Source organism: Brachionichthys hirsutus, chromosome 12, assembly GCF_040956055.1.
Source record: "Brachionichthys hirsutus isolate HB-005 chromosome 12, CSIRO-AGI_Bhir_v1, whole genome shotgun sequence".
In the NCBI taxonomy this organism is placed as follows: Eukaryota; Metazoa; Chordata; class Actinopteri; order Lophiiformes; family Brachionichthyidae; genus Brachionichthys; species Brachionichthys hirsutus.
In genome coordinates this window covers 12,016,444-12,035,964 of record NC_090908.1, presented here as the reverse complement: position 1 = coordinate 12,035,964, position 19,521 = coordinate 12,016,444, and the positions used below count along the sequence as shown (strand labels likewise).

The window sequence follows — 19,521 nt, the reverse complement described above, 5'->3', positions numbered from 1 at the left end:
TGTGGCACGATGTTTAGCTGGGATAGTTGCTGCAGAGCGTCGTGGTCGTCACGAAGGCTTTGATCCACGAAGGCTTTGATCCGCTACTGTTTCATTTTTCAGCACTTTTACCTCACGAGGAATGTACGTCAGGAAAATGTGTGTGAAGAGGAATAACCAATAAAGAGTATTAAATGCAGCGTCTGCGTGGGCCGTTTCTATGGGAACCAGACCGGGCGTGTCCGTCTGTCTGCGTCACTCGAGCGTTGTGTGCCGTTTAAAAGGTTCTGTTATGAAACTGTTCTGCTTCGGCCTTGCCCCCCCCCCCCTCTCCGAGAGTCCTTATTGGCTAATGAAAGGCTTGTCGTTGCGTTCGTGGGCTCGGCGCTTCAGAACATTTCCGTCCATTTACATCGTCAGGCTGCGAGCAGACTCTTCATTTGTGTATCTAATGACCCCCCCCCCCCCCCCCGGCTGCGTCTTTGTTAAACTAAAGCTCTGTGTGTGTGTGTGTGTGTGTGTGTGTCATTGTCCTTTCACACACATCCAGGAAGCGCCTCCGGACCCAAACGGGCCCGTCTGCGGCTTCTTCTTCCCGTCCGGGAATCGACCCGAACCGTTTCATTCAAGAATGCTGCTTCTTCTTCCTCCTCCTCCTCTTCATCGCGTCGTGCTCGGCGTTTGGTCTTTAGTCTTGTGCTGCTTTTACGTCCGCCATCGACGGATCAGGAAACGACCGACGACCGACCGACCTCTCGTTCCCGGATCCGTCCCTCGTCTTTTATCGCCTTTCTCATCTTTATTCTTTCCTTCCGTCATCCCTTCCTCTCTGTGTGTGTGTGTGTGTGTGTGTGTGTGTGTGTTCCTTCCACTGCCGGAATGGAAAGTCTTTATTTGCGGCGTCTAATCTAGTCGAGATAATCCGCAGATGGAAATAGAATTAATCTGAGCGGACGGAGACTTGATGTAAAGTAGAATCTTTTCGTGGTCGGCGTCGCCGCCTCGCCGAAGTTGGCGACGACGGAAGAACCGGTCGGACCGCAGACGTTTTCTGTGTGGGAATGTTGCTCTTTTTCCCCCCCAAACAGGAATGATGTCACTTCCTGGTCGACTTGCTGGATTATCTTCTTCCTGCCGGACTGACTTTGGAGCGAGTCCTGTTTTACAGGTGTTCAGAAACGGGCTCCTCCAGGTGGATCGGGCGTCGTCGCCGTTTCCGTTTCCGCCCGAGGGCCCCCGAATTTACGTTCCTAATTTATATGCGACGCTTCCATTCAAATGCGTTCGCCCTGAGCGCGAACGCCTCGAACCCGCCCAGGACTTCCGGTTCCCAGTCGGGGGCCGAAATGCTAACCGCTAACTGGTGGCGGCCTGTCAGTCAGAGGTCAAGGGTCACACAAACGCACTACGATGGAGACGCGAGCGTCTCCTTCGTCTATGAGCTAGCTGCTAGCTGCAACTAGCCGTCCCGTTGGCTGCGTGTCGTTTCGCTCATTTCCATTCTCGTTGAAGCGTTCGGGGACTCTTTGTTTGCCGTTGGCGTTCGGTTCTCGTTCCTCCGCTTCAGGTTTTTCCTTTCCGTGTCTCTCCTGTGGATAAAGGGTAAACACCCCCACCCCCCCGGGTGCCCCGTTAGGGCCGCCAAACGGTCCCTCCATGCGCCGCCTGGACTTTGACCTTGGAAGGAAGCGAGTGAGAAGTTGAGCAGCTCGTGTCCACACTTCTCAGGAATCAGGCAAGCTGTGCAAACACCGGGGGGGGGGGGGGGGGGGGGGGGGGGGACCGACATGTGGCCGAAACCAAGAAAAGAGACTGAAGACTTTTACGTTTCAACGCACCGCTGCTTCGGTTAAAATCTGCAAGGCTCCGCCCACTTCCTGAGTCGAGGGCCGCGCCCGCCTCCCTTGGAGTGTCTGACTCTCGAACAGGACGTTATAGAGGAAGTGAGACGGTGGTCAAATCCCCAACGTCAGGATGAATGGCCTGGACCGGGACTAGAACCCGTCGATGAAGCGGGTCGGCTCTCCGTCTGTTTCCGACCACCCACTGAGACCGAAACGGGCCTCCGGAGGTTGGAGAGATCCTCGCGCTGACGGCGTTCAGCCAGCCTGTAATCCGGAACAGACGTTTGTCCGAAACCGCTGGAGGTTTTCATAATTTAAAGTTTAAACGCTAAAGAAAACAAACTAAAACGAGGACAAAAAGTTTGGCGTCCAGAGTCCAGAGACGAAGCCGGTTCCGATTTTAAAGAAACGGCACTTTAAACGAAGCGTTTCTAGTCTTTGTAAAGTCTTTATCGGTTTATTGAGAGGCCACGCCCACCGGGTCCACGCCCGTTTCTGCTCGTTCTCCACGTGTCGATGGTCGTGAGAACATAAAGGTTTGAATCCCCACAGAAGACGCTTCGCGCTTGACAACGTGCTGACAATGGATTTCACAAAACAGGAAAAAAAAAGATGAAGTGGAACCAAAAGACAAAAATGAAACCATATTTATGATTTCCTGAATGCGGCAAAAAAAAAAAAAGACATTGTTTTAATGCGTTTTAGTTTTAGTTGAACATTTTTTTTAGTTTCTCAGTGGGAAAACAAGTAATGAGAATATTTTTAGTGTCCAACAAGGTGATGGTTCTAACGCAGGTGAGTTCTACTCTGACCTCTGACCTCGCTGCCTTTATTAAGAGCTCTATCTGAGCTTCAAAGAAAAGACAAGACCAAACAGTTGTGAGCATGTTTGATACGCACGCACACGCACACGCACGCGGGACTGCACGTGTTCTTATCTTCGCTGAGTCTGCATTTCGTTTGATGTTTATCTTCCTTTAGGATTTGTGCAAATGTGTCGACCTTCTGCTGTAAGATAGAAGAAGCCTTCCTCTCATCGTCTTCCTCTCACCGTCCATCATGCGCGATGCGCGTGCGTCGGCAGCGGAGTAACGGATCGATTCATTTAGGGATGAACTTTAGAGTCTCGGTTTGTCGCGATTTACAGCTTTGTCAAAAGTTTACTTTTCCACAACTTTCCAAAAGTGCGTGCGTAAAGACGTCTTCCGCGGATTGTGGGAAAGGGGCGTGGCGCAGCGCGACAACGTGGAACCACATCCTGCATTAATTAAATGTTTCAGTGCGGCTGAAACGTGTTTATCCTCTCCGTGTCCTCCTCTGTGTCCCCCCTCCGTGTCCCTCCTCCGTGTCCTCCTCCGTGTCCTCCTCCGTGTCTTGGGCAGCCTGTCACGGAAGGAGGTCCATAAAGATGGATTTTCTCCTCCACTCGACGCAGCTTTTCATTTACAGAACAGACAACAGCATCCTTTAATCCCCCCCCCCCTCAGCACTTTAAACCAGCCAAAGCAAATGGAGTGATTAAAAAAAAAAAGAGGAAGATGAGACACGGTGGAAGCGGGTCACCGTGGTCACCAGGATGTGGGCAGGTGTGGAGGACCGGTGGGGGGGGCAGAGATGGAGGCTATTATTTAACCAGCAGGACACCACTTTCTGGAACATGACGCTGTTTTCTGTGGAGGGGGGGTGAGGAGGGGCGGGGCTGAGTGCAACACCTGCTTCCTGTTCGACCACTTTTGTGTTTCCTTTCCAATCACCTTTCAGCGGCCCCGACTTAAGAACGTTTCATAAACGTGCACTCCGTGACCCGAGACGACCCCCTTCACCTGGGGGTGGGAGTATCAGGAGATAGATGGGGCGCCCCCTAGCGGGCTTTGTGGCGGTTTATAACGCGTCACACAAAACCAGCAGCCTCATTTCAGCATGTGAGAAACGAGCTTTATTCCGGATCTTAATGGATTTTGTTCTGGTTTGAAAATTCATTTCATAATTAAAACATTTCAGGAAAATCATTTTTAATCATTTTATTAGAAAAAGAAAAAAATATCAGTGAGTTCCAAAGTAACTTAGAATAATACAAAATAATACAAATGCCGATGGAGGCTCATCATTTACACACATTCTTACATCGTCACCGCTGTGATGCAAACATTTTCGAATCGTTTCGTCGTCACGGAGACGATCGAAGCGAAGACGGCGACGGCTAATCCGAACAGAAATCTACGTCGTCTCTGCGTTTCGTTCCAGTCCAACTGGCGGAACGTTTCCTTTACGGACGCGTTAAATTCCAGCAATCAATCAATTGACTGATTTGATCAATAAAGTGTTGAGAAAGAAGGAACAAGTTTGGAATTTCTGATAAAACAGGAAAAGCAGCAGCTTCAACTTTCACCGATCAGAAAGCGAAGCCTAAAACCTCGACGATCAATCAGCGGACTCGGTCTGCTGATTGATCCTCGATCAGTTCCTCCCGTGATTCTTTTAGGTGCGAGGCAAAATAAACACAGTGTAACGTGGGAATTCATAAACGTCATGTGAGGAAATAAACCAGTTCGGTCTCTGAGTGATGATGTCATCATCCCTGACATCATCTCTGACATCACGGCAGGAGCTTTAAACGTTAAACATAAAACGAGCTGCTGCACACAAAGTACACGAAACATCTCGTCGGCGTTAAACGTTCTCTTCTGGGATTTTCCGTCCCCCCCCCCCCCGACCGCGGTGCAGAATGCGGGTGCAGTTTTCACGCCCCGTCGGGTGGGGCGGGGCTTTACGACCTCTGCCTGACACGTACTCACCTCGCCCAAAAGCTCCGTGAAACTCAGAGAGCATCTCGCCGTCTTCAAATCCAGCGTTTGGAAGATGCCCCGGGACGTGAATGACTGAGAGAAACTGTCGGGTTTAACACAATAAATCATATTTGGGAAACCGCTGAATCAGAAACTCTCGGTGGAAGTCGTAATCCAGATCCACAAATCGTCTGCGGCGAGAGAAAGCGAGCGCTCGCCGGGCCGCGTTTCTCCACTGGTTCAGAAGCAAAGGACGGGGTCAGGAGTTCAGAAACCAGCAGGCAGTAGGATGTCCATAATAGGCCCCGCCCCCTGCCCGTCTGACCACGTGGTCTCCCGTCACAGACCGGAAGGCTGGGCGGGACGGTGGGGCCCATTCACCTGCAGGAGGAGCAAAGAGTTCGGGTTAGCACAGATTACAGGAGGAAAAGGTTGGATTAGACGAGAAGAACGCATCCGAGACGATCTGCGTCCCGGCGCGCGCTGCTCGACCCGGACGACCCGGACGACCCGGAAGGTTTGGATCCAGCACGTCGGTTTCAACCAGGCTTCAAACCGACCTTCGCTGCGTGTGTGCGTGAACACGCCTCCTCTTACCCGCGCGTCGTACTCCAGGACGAACGGAGGGATGTCGATCTGCTCTGGCTTGACGCAGGCGAAGAGCTGCCGCAGGTTGTCAAGGTAACGAACCTTTTCCTTCAGCCCCGACACGCTGAAGGTGGTGAAGAACCAAGTGGAGACCTGGAGCGAGGGAGCAAACGCTTCGGTCGAGGTTCTGATCCATGGGTCCACGTTTCAGGATGATAATTGTCCGAAAGCGAGACAAATGTGGACGGAAATAACGTCCGATTGTCCTCAACTCTTCCTCAACTCTTCCTCATCAAAGGTTTGGAGCGAGAACAAACTGGAATTCCAGTAAACAAAACGAAAACAAACAGAAAGCAGAACCTGCGGACGGCACATCCGCTCAGGCTCCTCTCTGTGGATGTGCGCTTCTGACACTATGAGGGATGTGTGCGTGTGTGTGTGTGTGTGTGTGTGTGTGTGTGTGCCCCCCCCCCCCCCCCCCCAGCTAATAATGCACCTCACCTTAGAGCGAAACGATGGATGCACAAAGTAGAAGGCCTTTAAGTTCCTTTTAAATCTGCAACACATAAAAGAGAGAACCTGAGGAATAAAGAAAAAGAAGGCCCGAGGCCTGTCTGCGTAGGCAATGAACACATGCTAATGCTAATACTAATGCTAATGAGCACTGAAATCAAACACCAAAAACAAACACGTTCAGTAACACGATCTCATTCCCTGGTTTTGTGAACTTTTTTTACGGAGTAATAATCTTAACGGCGTTCCCGCCGAGGTCCGGATCAACGGACCCAAACCGCCGATCCGCCCGTGAATCCTCCAGAACTCAACGTCACGCTTCCCGCTTGGACGCCAACTCTACGTCGTCCAGCTGGGGAGAAACCCGCCGACCCATCCTCCCTGGGAGGGGAACCAGCTTCTCCCCCACTCAGCCAGAGAGTTCTGGAAACTTTCCCGTTCACGTTTTGGCTTTTCGTCTGCCGGCTTGGCCGTCCCGGGCCGAAACGCATCTGCAGCAAATCAACTGCGGCTTTCCCGGTACCAATATGGCGGCCAGATTTCACAAAACGGTTCCTAAAACTCTAGAACACCGTAACCCTGGCATGTCACGCCGTAGCACGAACAATCGATCTGAACTTACAACGCGGCCGCAGACGTCAGCAAGAAAGGTCGAATGAAGGTCAGACGGCAGCCAAGCCTGCATTTAGCAGACGGTCTTACTGAGGTATCGGTTCATCGCCGATGGGGAAACAGGCTTAGACAAAATGCTCTTTTGCCATGAAGAGAAACAACAAAAAGGCCGGGAAGCCATCAAAGCCGTCATCTGGAAGCTTGAGATATAGTTCGTGTGGCAGAATAAAAGGCTAGGACACTGGGAATGCTGCTTTGACCTTTGGCCCCATCCCCCCGTTCAGACTGACTTGGCATCGACGACGTCGTAGAGGCTCTTGAGGAAGTCGGCGTGCAGGTGGTTGTGCTCGCCGGTCAGCGTGTGGAAGTAAACCATCACGTATTCCTTCACCGCGATGTGGTCCACGACGTGGATGAAGTACAGCAGGGCCTGCGCACAGAGCGGATCATTCGGCGCCAGGAGGGGTCGCCGCCGAGCGCGGAGTCTGCCCCCGCTTCAACCAGGAAGGAACTTTATTCTGAAATGACTATCGTTACCTTCTCAAGGTCGATGAGGGTCACCGGGATGTTTCTCCCGACCAGGACCATCACCGTCCTGCCGTGAACATCCACACCTGGGGAACGTCAAGCCCGAAATGATTCTGGGAAATGTCGGAGATGTATTGAACCTCGATATTCAACGACAGTATTTGTTGTATTTGGGTTTGACAGGACATATTTGTATTTGCTAGAAGAAAAATAATAATTTTCCCGGCAGATTCCTCAAAGCCATAAAACCTGCCAAAAATCATTTTTAAATCCAGGCGACCCCCCCCCCCCTAGAGCAAAACAAGGATGAAAATGCATAACAACATCGCCCCCTGCTGGTGAGGAGACACAGTTGTTTTATTTACACACAGAAACAGAAACACGAAGCTGCTCTAACAGACGTACCGGTTTGATACAACGCTTTCAGCGCAGCGATGTCCGACAGATCCTCCGCCCGCGCGCGGCACAGCCATCGGTTGTAACTGGAACAAACGGCACCGGATCAACGCGTTCCCGTTCACACAGATCGGACCCGTCCCTCTCTCCACAGAGTCGCTTACTTCCTCTGGTGCTGCTTCTGTACGGTCGCCTCCGACAGCTGTCCCTGCAGGATGATTTTCCTCTGCTTGTCCACGTCGCCCTCCATCCGGGCGAACGCGTGGTTCCCCACCTGACCCAGATCCGACTCCAGACTGTCCTCCTCGGCATCATCTGCACACGAACGCACGACTTATTTGTTTTACGTGGGTGTGCCTCCTATCCTAATTTATCTTGCGAGCATGTGTGTGTGCGTGTGTGCGTGTGTGTGTGCGTGTGTGTGTGTGTGGACAAAGCAGCCGGCACAGGTCAGAAACCCAGAAGACAGAACTCCGGCTCAAGTCCGTTTCTCTGCTTGTCTTTCTACAACCACAAGCGTAATCACGCGGGCGTCCACGCCGTCGGTGTGTAAACAGCAGCCGGTTGTTTTTGGACCTCGTTCACAGACGGCGCCGCTCGCCCACGTCTCGCCGCTTTGAAGCAGCCGTCCTGGCACCGGAGACGGAGGCAACCGCTTCGGCACAAAGACCAGAACCGCTTCCAACACGTTCGGGACCATTTCAATCGAATCAAATGTCTCTATTGATCTAATTTAACGTACCGGTAAGTAACCCGAGTAAACGCTTTGATTTATAAGCAGACGGCCGGCGTGAAAGTGATACGGTTCTAGAAAAGACAAAGTTCCGTCAGTACCTTCCACGGTTCCGGGTTTCTCTGCGATGCGGATCTGTCTCTCCGGAACCACCGGCTCACCCTCGGAGTTACCGATGTCGGTCGGGATGAGGGGCTGGCAGGTCCTCTCCTCTTCCTCAGAGCGAGGATAGTACAGAGGCAGTAACCGCTTATACACGGGCTGCACGCACGCACACACACACACACACACACACGCAACAGGAAGTGACATCACACGAGGAACCGATGTAACTTCTTCCTGCAGATATACGGACGTTTCTGTCGGACTTGTTGTATCTGCCCCGCCCACCCGTTTGGGGCAGTAAGCGGGGCAGGATGGACCATAAAGGGCGAGAAAAGACAAAGACTCGAGTCCCTCACCTGCTCCGTGTCCGACACCGAGAACACCACGGCCTCCAGGCTGTCCCCGTGGTTCTCCAGGAACCTGCGGACCGTTCCTGTCAACACAAACGCACATCCAGTCAGTGACGACTGACCCCCCCCCCCTTTAAAGAGCTGCGTGTGTGTGTGTGTGTGTGTGTGTGTGTGTGTGTGTGTGTGTGTGCTCCTTAGCGTCTCACGTAGAGCGATGTGTGTCGAGTCCTCCAGCGGGTAACCTCGTTTGATCGTGGTGACCACGCAGAAGCCGACGGACGCCATCGACTGCTCTCTGAGGAAATAGGGGGGGGGGGGGGCAAGAAAAAGCATTTTAAATCGCCGTCGAGCTGGATCCGGGCTAGCTGGCGGGCGGCTCTTACGCCGCCTGCTGCAGGACGTTCCTGTAGCAGCTGAAGAGCGAGCTCTCCGCCGCCGTCCGGTACTTGGCTTTGTATTTGGGTCCCACCGTGTGGACGATGAACCTCGCTGCCAGGTTGAAGCCTTTCGTCAGCTTTGCCTCGCCGGTCCGACACCCTGCACGCAAATAGAGCCGGGGGGGGGGTCAAACGCGAGTCCAACGCGGCTTCAGCCTCGTCTCTCCGGCTTCTACCTTTGAGCTTCAGCAGCTCGTCTCGCAGCTCGGGTCCGGCCAGCTGGTGGATGGCGTCGGACACCGGGTTCTTGTCGTTCAGGGACTCGTTGCTGGTGTTGACGATGGAGGTGCAGTTCAGCAAGGACACCTCGCCTGCACTGGGGACAAACAAAATAGTGATTCTATAAAAAACACGCTCGCCGGAATGAAAGTCGTTTTGAAATCTCACCAATCACAAATTCGTTTTCTGTCGTTTTATACCTCGGTCGGTTTTTATTGTGAATCTCGCACACATTTTGTAGATTTAGTCAGAATATAAAACGCTAATTGTGCTGCTGAAACCCTTCAGGGTTCGCTTGGAAACTACTTGAGCATGTTTTGAAAGACTTTCATCGGAGGACGCGTTCCCGCGTATCTGCTTTCAACTTGTTCCATCTCTACCTCCACCAGGAATTTGTGTTTGGCATCGGGGGGGGGGGGGGGGGGGGACAGGACGAGCCTGATTTCCAGGTTGCAGCAGGGATTAAGAAAGACTCCATTTCAAACACTGCAGACTTTGGCATCTGGATTTCTCCACAACATTCAGGGAAGAAGCCGTTTCAAATGTCAAAAGGTCAAACAAAAAAAAAAAAACAGGTTTATTAGGCTCAATCCAGAGTTGCATGCTTTACGATTAGATTCCGGGTAAATCTGGATTCCAGTCCACTCTCCGTGTTTAAATAATAAAAGGAGGTGCCAGCTCTTAAATTCTTCCTGGAGCTCGGGACCGTAATCGCTCGAGGGTCGCCACGGCAACAAGTTCTCACAGAGGAGCTGCAGTCTCGCCAGGCTGACTGTCATGTGCTTCCCTACAAAGAGGCTTTACTGTGAGCCGGAGCCTGAACTCGTGTGGCGGGACGCGAGCAGAGTTCAAACTGCAGGAGGGGGGGGGGCAGGGCTAGCAGGCAGATTGTACTTGCTTTGTAGGCATCATTTTACGGGGAGGTGAAACGCTTACCCCACAGTTCAAACTCTAGATGAGATTATTTACCTTCATTATGAGAACGTCCACCTTCGGCCGCTTTGACACTCAAGAGGAAGCTCAGAAATGAAACTCCGCTGAAATGAAGCGGATCTGAAGCGGATCTGAAGCGCGCGACTCACAACAGGATGATCTTGCGGTTGATGTCCGGCCTGAAGGGGAACGGGGAGGGGAAAGGCCGCAGGTCCAGCAGGCCGTCGCTCCGCTCCAACGGCGTCCCCTCGCCGTCCTCATCCTCAACCAGCTGTTGCTGCCACGTGGGGAGCGTCTGGATGTCCACGAAGTGGGAGCGGGCGCCCAGAGGATCCATCCCCTCCGGCGCTGCAGGCTGATCCCGGATCTGCAAGAAGAAGAAAAAGACTCGACCATAATAAAAAAAAAAACATATTCCAACGGTGTGGGGTGCTTAAACGTGGCTACAACAATGATTATTTAATGCCTCTCTAGATTTTTGTTTTGTCTTAATTTAATTATATCAAGACCGAGTTTCACAATAAATAATTTGACCCCAAACAAACACTGAATACGATTCTTCGTTCTTCGCTATTATCGCCGAGCTTGATTTTAATGCGTGTAAAAGAACAATGAACATCAGATGCAATGTTGAAATCAGCTCTTTAAATATGTAATATTCAGCTAAACATGACGTCACGTCATCAACTAGACAACAAGAAGACGATTATTTAAGACGCAGCATTGGCCCTCAGAAAGTCACATTTCTGTTAAAAAAATTATCTCGAACAGATAAATATAAAATAAACTTCCTTTCGTAATTAATAAAGATGTGTTTTTGGACACTGCGTGTCTTTGCGGAACTTACCTTGCAGTTTTTCGTTTTTCTTCCAGACTGAAGTGACGTCCACGCCGAGAAATGAGGAATAAATAACTAATTCTGACGAAAATAGTTCATAGACTCAAGAGAAAACGCTCCGAGTTCTCGTTACAACGAGTAACGCAAAGGGAAAAACAGGAAAACATTAACTTTACAAGGTTTACAAATCTAGCCACTATGCTAGGTGCCGCTTGCGAGAGCGCCAAGCTAGCTAGTTAATATAATTATATCCGGTTTACACTTTCACAATACACGTCGGGTTTTTAATAATTTCATTGGATGGATGAATTAAAAGTTTGTCAAGGTATTTTCATCTACATCGCATCTTTATAGAAGCAACACATAATTTTAATCTATACATATATTGAATGCATAAAAGATTGTCATGTTTCTGTTATCGCGCTCCATGTCTCAATGTCACATGCTTTTACTTTTATGTGGCAATCCAACTTCCGGCGCGGTTCCGGTTGTTTTATGCGAATGAAACATGCGCTTCAGTTCCTTATCAGCTGACTAAACCCTTCCGCTGAGGTGGGGCGCTGTGACGTCACTGTATTTGTATTAATGTTAATTGTAAGACAAACAATGTCTGACGACCAATAAAATAAACAAAATATTATCATTAATCTTAACATTATTGCACCGACATAGTTCGGTAAATTAAAAGTCTTGGTTAGCAGGACTGCGCGTGACGGACTTCCGCCGGACGCCCAGACAAAAGCAACAGATTAAAAACAAACCACGATCGCGGATCGAATGCGGTACTTTCTCTTACCGTTCGGGGCAATTTGTGTTCTACTAGTTTAGTCTGAGCTGCACCAATAGAACACGACTCGCGTTAAGCTAGCAGACGTTTTCTGAGGTAAGAGCAGAAACTAACCGAACATGAAACGTGTTTTGTTTCAGAAATAAATGCACGTAAACGTAAAACACGCACTAACTCAGATCTACGCTGTGTCTGGTTTATAAGCTACATTTTACCCCGAAACCTCTCCACGTGGGTCCACCGACAAGTTGCGTGTGGCGGTGAGGCGCGCACGATTCGAAGTAAATAATCTTTGTAGGCGGGCGGAGCCTACTGCGCAATGAGTAAAGTCAATCGAAAACTAAACCCCGACCACGCAGGCGACGGTGTATTTATAATCGAATGCTCCTTTGATTTAACAACTAGCTCAGTACGACCTAGGAATTAGTTTAAGTAAATTTATAGATTGTCTCTTAGTTTCTCGAGTTTTTTTTTTTTTTCCCTAAAAAACGAGCTGTCGTCACGACTGTAGAACACTAAGCATCGCTTAGATATTTAGTACTATGTATGTTATTACAGCGTTTACCGCTTCATACAAGGGTGCAAGAGACTGTCATTGAAGGCAGCGTTAATCAATCATGCAGCCAATCGCATGTAAACAGAACAGCCACTGGGAGAAACTTGGGTTTTGGTGTCTTCTCCATGGGCTTTGGCTTTTATTTTGCAGGGCTGGGTATTGCACCACCAACCCTCAAATGGGTCGCAGCCCGACGGTGTTCAGTTTGAGCTAGTTTCAAAAGTACACGTCTAGAAGAAACAGCAGAAATGCTTTCTCCACGCTTTGCACTTGTGTCCCGTTTCCTGTGCAGAATAATCTAGTCACGCCTCGGCCGTGTCTTTCTCAGAGTTCGCCTTCACCGTCGGTTGCAGGTCATGGGGTTGACCAAGCAGTACCTGCGCTACGTTTCCAGCGCCGTTTTTGGAGTGATCGGTAGCCAAAAAGCCAACATCGCATATGTGACCCTCCGTGGGGGAGAGAGGGGGCGCTACGTTGCCGTGGCAGCATGTGAACACGTCTTCATCTGGGATGTCCGAAAAGGAGAGAAGGTGAGATTTTGCTGAGGTCCGGATCGGCTGTGGAGGAACTCCTCTTTTCCGTTTCCCCGATTTCATCCTTTGCATGTTTTTGTTGTTTTAGGTCCTGATCCTGCAAGGCCAGAAACACGAGGCGACCTTCCTCTGCCCCTCACCCGATGGCATCCACATCGCCGTTGGTTACGAGGACGGCGCGGTGCGGATATTTAGCTTGTTGAACGGCGAGAGCAATGTTTCCTTTAACGGCCACAAGTCCGCCGTCAGCGCGATCAAATACGACAGACTCGGCGCTCGACTCGTCACCGGGTCCAAGGCAAGTCGCCCGGGGATCTCTCGGTTTTTGTCGAGGTTGATGCGGTCTAATTCTTCTTGAAACTGTCCTCCTCAGGACACCGATGTGATCGTGTGGGACGTCATCAATGAGTGTGGACTGTACAGGCTGCGAGGCCACAAAGACGTCGTCACGCAGGCCTTGTTCATCAAAGACAAGAACCTCCTGGTCACGAGGTAGCGAGCCACGTGGCGGCGTCCGCTTTACGCACAGAGAGGAAGCGTCGGCGTCCCGTCGTCACGCGCGAGACGTCACCGAAACGCTCTGCGAAACGTGGCGATTGTTTTTCTTTGCACTGTCAGAGGAAGAAAACGCGATTTAATATCGCTTTAGTAAGAAGAGGGAACGAGTCTAGGGCCGACTCAAATCAATCAACCATGAGAAGCGTTTGATGTCGCGCGTCGGAGCCCAGATCCGATGGTGTGGGACGACGGCAGCAACGCTCCCCCTCTTTCCGTGCAGCTGTCGCTTGTTTCGCGCGTTGAAGGACATCATGACAGGACGTCCAGCGCGCCGGGGCGCTTTATTTGCAGCGTGTTGTGAACATCTGTCGGTTTGACGTCATCCAAGAGAACAAATCTCTCCCTTGATGTTAATCTTATATTAATCTGGATTCATCCTATGCCATCTGAACATTTGTGTGGATTTTATTAGTGCATGTGAGTTAAATGACATGACTTAATATAATGTGTGTATGTGCGTGTGTGCGTGTGTGCGTGCACTTTGCTGCTGCACAGCTCCAAGGACAGCTTTGTGAAGTTTTGGGACCTGGACACGCAGCACTGCTTCAAGACTGTGGTCGGCCATCGCAGTGAGGTGAGCAGCGTCCCGCTTCTTAGCTAGCATCGTGCTAGCCTGGAATAGCTAGCCTAGGTTTGAATGAAAAGCGCTCCCGGTACATTTAAATGTTACCAAACGCCGGCGTCTCTACTCGCGCGCCTCGACTTCCCCCTCCTGCTGAAGCGGCGCTAACGTAGCGCCGCTCTCCCCAGTGTCGTTTCATCGCTGACTGAAGGGCGGTCTGTTTGTTGGCGCGGTAGGTGTGGGGCATGGCGCTGCTGAACCGGGAGAACCGGCTGCTGACGGGCTCAGCAGACAGCGAACTACGAGCCTGGGACATCGGCTACCTGGAGGAGGTGAGGGACGACCTAACCCCCCCCCCCCATAAGTACAACGAGTACTTCAAAAAGAGGGTTAACGGCAGTAAATGTCCTCTATGAAACCCATGCTGCCCTGTCTGTCCGTCTGTCTGTCTGTCGTCTCCTCAGGGGAAGGCTGATGGGGAGCCCAAGCTGAAGAAGGGGAAAACTCTGCTGGCTGATGATGATGATGATGAAGATAAGGAGGAAGAGATGGATGAGGTGTGAGAGTATTCGTTAACGGTGAAGCCGTGCTTCAGAAAGTGTTTTTAACCTTCCAGCAACAGCAGCGGACGACCCTGACCTTGAATAAAACTCCGCCCCCTCGCCCGTTTCCTTCCTCCCGTCTCAGCGGATCCTGAGTTGCAGGAAAGCCGGCTCCATCCTTAGAGAGGCCAGAGACCGCGTCGTCTCCCTAGCAACAGACGCCAAGGCCAGAGTCGTCGCCTGTCACGTGAGCGTTGCCGCGTCTCGCCCTCTTTAAGGTCGTGACCTCTGCTATTAATGTTTGAGGCATCCATATTTAACGGCGGTCGTATTGCCCCTCCATCAGGGCAACGATTCGGTCCTGGAGCTCTTCACCGTGCTGTCGGAGGAAGAGGTGCAGAGGAGAATGACGAAGAAGCTGAAGAAAGCCAAGAAGAAGGCAGCAAAGTAAGCGTTCTAATTATTATCGTCGTCGTTGTTGTTTGTGTTCCGCTGCTTCATTACGGCTGCCCTGTGCTGCAGAGCTCAGGGGGACGCAAGCGAGGAGGGGGCGGAGCCTGTGGTGGAAAGGTCGCTGGCAGACGAGATCCTCAAACTGACCAACATCAAGGCCTCCGCCAAGATCAGGTCAGTGCGGAGCCGAACGAGCCGCAGCTTGGCCGTTAGCGAGGCGCGCTTGTGACGACGTTTAACCGAAAGCGCGTCCCCTCTCAGGTGGGCGGAGTGTCTGTCATGCGCAGGGGGCGAGCTGAAGGTGGCGCTGCTGCTGCAGAACAACACCATCGAGACGTACGGCCTGAAGACTACGGACAAGACGCCCACAGCCAATAAGACGGCTCGGCTCACGCTCGGCGGCCACCGCACCGACGTCCGCACGCTGGCCTTCAGCTCGGACAACCTGGCCGTCCTCTCGGCGTCTGGCGACACGGTCAAAGTTTGGAACAGGTGAAGCTGAGCCCGGAAACGGTTTTTAAGATGAGGCCATTGTCAGTTTAGCCACGCGGAGACGGAGAACCGTGAGCGTTCTGTGCAGGTCGACGCTGCAGGTGATCCGGACCATGGCCTGCGAATACGCTCTCTGCTCCCTCTTCGTGCCCGGAGACAGACAGATCATTCTAGGGACCAAGGTACCGGGACACACGGGGGGGGGGTATCTAGCTGCTATATTACGTCTATGGGGGGTTAGCTCGCGCGGCTGTCGACAGTTCTCGCTAATATTCTGGTTGTTTGTTTCCTCCCCGTTCAGAACGGAAAGCTTCAGATCTTTGAGTTGGCGTCAGGGAGCCTCCTGGAAACCGTGGATGCCCACGACGGAGCCCTGTGGTCCCTCTGTCTCGCCCCGGACCAGGTAAACCTGCTCTGGTCCGCCCTCTCCCTTGCTTCTTCGTCTTTAACTGCTGCGGTCTGCGTGTGTTTCCTGCAGCGGGGGATCGTCACAGGAAGTGCCGATAAGGCCGTCAAGTTCTGGGAGTTTGAGCTCATTAAAGACTCGGGGACCGGACAGAAGTACGTCACCCAATCGAGCGATCCGTTTCTAAATGCAGACGGCGACGCTCCGTAGTGGCCTTTATGGATCGCGTGTGTGCGTCCTACACAGGAGGCTGACGGTGAAACACACACGCACCCTGCAGTTGGACGAAGATGTTTTGTGTGTTAAGCTCTCCCCGGACCACAGGCTGCTGGCCGTCTCTCTGTTGGACTGCACCGTCAAAGTCTTCTACGCCGACACGCTGAAGGTGCGTCACCGAGACGGTATTTACCAAAACACCGGCCTGTAGGCTAGCGCTAACGGCTCTCCCTCTGGCTGCTCGCAGTTCTTCTTGTCTCTGTATGGACACAAGCTGCCTGTTCTTTGTCTGGACATCTCACACGTGAGTATTCCCTGGATCAAATGAAACTTGGCGGGGGGGTGGGTGTTTATTAGCGTTGCGTGGAAGCGCCGCCTCAGTTAGCAAGTTGTGAAAAATCTGTCTCCCCTGGATCGTTCAGGGCCGGCGGGATTATCCCAGTCATAAATGAAGCGTCGTTTCCTCCACACTGTCCAAACTGTCGTGTGTTTGCGTTACCAGGACAACGCGCTCATCGCCACCGGCTCCGCTGACAGAAACGTGAAGATCTGGGGTCTGGATTTCGGCGACTGTCACCGCTCCATGTTTGCTCATGACGACAGGTAACAAAACGAAACACGAGTTAAAGCCGTTTTCCAGCTCTGACCTCGTCGGCTTGCGTTCCGCTCACGCCGAATTTGCTCACCTTGTTCTCCACAGCGTCATGTTCCTCCAGTTTGTCCCCAAGACTCATCTGTTCTTCACAGCAGGGAAGGACAAGAAGATCAAACAGTGGGACGCCGACAAGTTTGAGCACATCCAGACGCTGGAGGTGACGCTCGGGGTCAAGGGCTTTGACCCGAGGGTCTTTCATACCTCGATGCTGAAACACGACAGAGTCAGATCTGTTCAAAATCTAAATTCAATGCATTGATTTTTTTAACTCATTGAGTGCCAGGACGTCTTTAAACTTCCTCTCGTAGCGACTTCTCTTCCCAGCAGTGATTTGTCTTCTTTCACAATGTGTTTTGTGTCTTACTCTTGCTCACATTTGACTTTTCTCGCTGCCTTCCAAGGGCCACCATCGAGAGGTTTGGTGTCTGACCATCAGCCCGAACGGAGACCACCTCGTGTCGTCGTCCCACGACAAGTCCCTGCGTCTGTGGGAGAGGACCACGGAGCCCATCATCCTGGAGGAAGAGCGGGAGACGGTGAGGAGACGGAGGGCTGACGGAGACGTTTGGCAGTTCCTCCACGCCTCTGAATGACCCTCTGTTTCTCCTGACAGGAACGAGAAGCAGAGTTTGAGGAGGGCATGTCCAAAGGAGATGTGCCTGTGGTGAGCGCTCAGTGGAGGGGGGGGGTGCCCAAACACTTAAAATCTGCTTAAATAAAGGACAATTGACGACGCGTTCACTCGTTCCATCTGCAGGTACCTGGAGAGACCGAAGGAGAGGCGGCGCCAGCCGGCAAGAAGACCATCGAAACCGTCAAAGCCGTGAGTCGATGAACGCGAATGCCTTTTCACCCCCCCCACCCCTCGAGCCATCGCTCGGCGGGCTCTTACTGTTCGCTTTGTTTCCAGGCAGAGAGAATCATGGAGGCTCTGGAACTTCACAAAGAGGAAAACAGGAAGTTGGAAGAGCATAGATACGTGTGTGAGACGGCAGACAAAGAGGTAAAGGCGCGATGCGGCCGTTCTGCTTTTCACAACGCGTCGTTTCCGGTCTCCGATGGAGCGTAAAGATCCGTCAGACTCGAGTCTCGGCGGTTCGGCGCGGACGCAGAGCGGCTCTTACCTTCAGGTTTAGCACGTCAGACTTATGATTTGTGAGCTAACATCCAGCGCTGTTCTGCAGCTTCCTCCGCCCAAACCCAACCCCATCCTTGTGGCTTTTGGAAATATTTCGGTAAGTGGAACGGCGGAGCTAAAAACGTTTAACCTGCCCGGTTGTTTCAGACTAACTGCGTCTTTGCTCCTCCGTCAGCCTTCCCGCTACGTTTTAGAGGTCATAAAGAAGGTCAGATCGAGGTGAGATGAAGCCCACGTGATGTTTCACTTTGACTCCGCCCGTAAAGTTTTATTATCCGCGCCCATAAACACTTTCTGAGGCGCTTCCTTCTCTGTGTGGCGACCGGCAGCGAGCTGGAGGTTTCCCTGCTGGTCCTTCCGTTCCCGTACGTCCCCGAGCTGCTGGCGCTGTTCAACGGCTACGTCCAGCAGGGCCTGGAGGTGGAGCTGGTCTGCCGCTGCCTGTTCTTCCTTCTCAAGTAGGTGCCCTGCTTCGTGCCTGAGCAAAAAACAAAAAAGAAAAGCACCGAGCCGAGGCTTTGTGCCTCTGGCAGCCAGATGTTAGGACGAGGATGCGTTTCTGCATCACACAAAACAAATTCGGACACCAAAGACACAGTTTAGTTTTATTTGTGTAACACGTATCAGTTGATCTGTGAGGAATGTGCTACTTCTCGACCCTCGATGCCGGATTGATCTGTTAATCGGCCCGTTTGCAGGATCCATTTTGGCCTGATCTCCGGTAACCAGATGCTGCTGCCCGTCATCGATCAGCTCCGCACCAACACTCTCTCGAAAGTGCGCGAAATCAGAGTGAGCGCCGCCCCGGAGAGACACGTCGAGCCCTTCGGCTTACGTCAGCTTTCACGACCCGCCATCCCTTCCCCCCCCCCTCTCTTTTCAGGACGTGATGGGCTTTAACGGCGCAGCGCTCCAGTTCCTCCAGCGCCAGATCGAGAGCAGGGAAGACGTGATGTTCTTCGCCGAGGCCACGGGCAAACTGAACCAGAAGAGGAGGAGGAGGAGGAAGAGGGAGCGAGCCGTCCTGACCATCGCTTGAGTCACGACGGACGCTTTTGACCGTTCTGTAGGGACATCCATCCCCGTCAACGCACGCCGACCCATCGTTCTACGTCCTGCTAGGATGGAGTCTTGTTTTGTGGCGAGCTTCACTTCCCAAATAAACCAACTCGTTTTCAGCTCCTTGTGTCGCTCGAACCCCGCCCCCAGCCCGCTAACCTTTTAGTTTCACACTCGCATCAGTCACTTCATTTTCCACAAGTGTGTTTATTTCCCCCGATCGTGGGCCGCTGCGGAATAATGAAACGAACCCTCAAACACCTCGCGCTTTGTGTTCAAGTATTAATCTCACAGCAGACAAAAAGCGAATGAATTCTATTTACAGGGCTTTAAAAAAAAAAGGAGAAAAAGCCGGCACCGCTTTATGAGGCTGGATTCGGTCTCTCCGGGCCGTAAATGTCACACCTACCAAAATGAAAAATTCCTTGTGAAAATCCCAGACTTGCGATCTGGAGCGACGGCACGGCATTAGAACATTTTAGAATAATCCCAGAAGGCAAAGATGAACGGTGATCGGGTCCGCAAACGAACGATCAATTTGTGTTGCGTATGAGCTAAAACTGTATTCAAGGCTGAAATATTACTCCAACGGGGTTAATCCAAGTAATTTGTTTCAGAAACTTGACGTTTATTGCTTATGGAAAACATTCCAGAAACAGGAATGTCATCAAGAAGCCATATGTGAACAGGGAATCCTGGGACA

At 51.8% G+C, this 19,521-nt stretch overlaps 2 protein-coding genes across 2 annotated transcripts; one reads left to right on the top strand and one right to left on the bottom strand.

Moving 5' to 3' along the window:
• Positions 1 to 3,829: 3,829 nt before the first annotated feature.
• Positions 3,830 to 11,171, bottom strand: gdap2 (ganglioside induced differentiation associated protein 2). The gene is made up of 14 exons (XM_068746274.1): positions 10,871 to 11,171; positions 10,173 to 10,390; positions 9,048 to 9,187; positions 8,818 to 8,971; positions 8,641 to 8,729; positions 8,441 to 8,517; positions 8,081 to 8,240; positions 7,411 to 7,561; positions 7,256 to 7,332; positions 6,860 to 6,936; positions 6,613 to 6,752; positions 5,699 to 5,753; positions 5,207 to 5,350; positions 3,830 to 4,990 (listed from the first exon to the last, which is right to left on the bottom strand). The coding sequence occupies exons 2-14, from the start codon at positions 10,358 to 10,360 to the stop codon at positions 4,949 to 4,951; spliced, it is 1,494 nt and encodes a 497-aa protein (XP_068602375.1). The 5' UTR covers positions 10,361 to 10,390; positions 10,871 to 11,171; the 3' UTR covers positions 3,830 to 4,948.
• A 563-nt stretch (positions 11,172 to 11,734) lies between these two features.
• On the top strand, positions 11,735 to 18,931 carry wdr3 (WD repeat domain 3). Its single transcript, XM_068746347.1, has 27 exons — positions 11,735 to 11,744; positions 12,533 to 12,734; positions 12,826 to 13,035; positions 13,111 to 13,229; positions 13,791 to 13,869; positions 14,094 to 14,189; positions 14,322 to 14,414; positions 14,545 to 14,646; positions 14,746 to 14,846; positions 14,922 to 15,026; positions 15,114 to 15,344; positions 15,433 to 15,526; positions 15,646 to 15,747; positions 15,823 to 15,905; positions 15,997 to 16,135; positions 16,214 to 16,270; positions 16,469 to 16,569; positions 16,667 to 16,778; positions 17,023 to 17,157; positions 17,235 to 17,285; positions 17,379 to 17,444; positions 17,532 to 17,624; positions 17,806 to 17,856; positions 17,935 to 17,978; positions 18,089 to 18,217; positions 18,458 to 18,551; positions 18,643 to 18,931. The coding sequence occupies exons 2-27, from the start codon at positions 12,561 to 12,563 to the stop codon at positions 18,796 to 18,798; spliced, it is 2,817 nt and encodes a 938-aa protein (XP_068602448.1). The 5' UTR covers positions 11,735 to 11,744; positions 12,533 to 12,560; the 3' UTR covers positions 18,799 to 18,931.
• Positions 18,932 to 19,521: the final 590 nt, after the last annotated feature.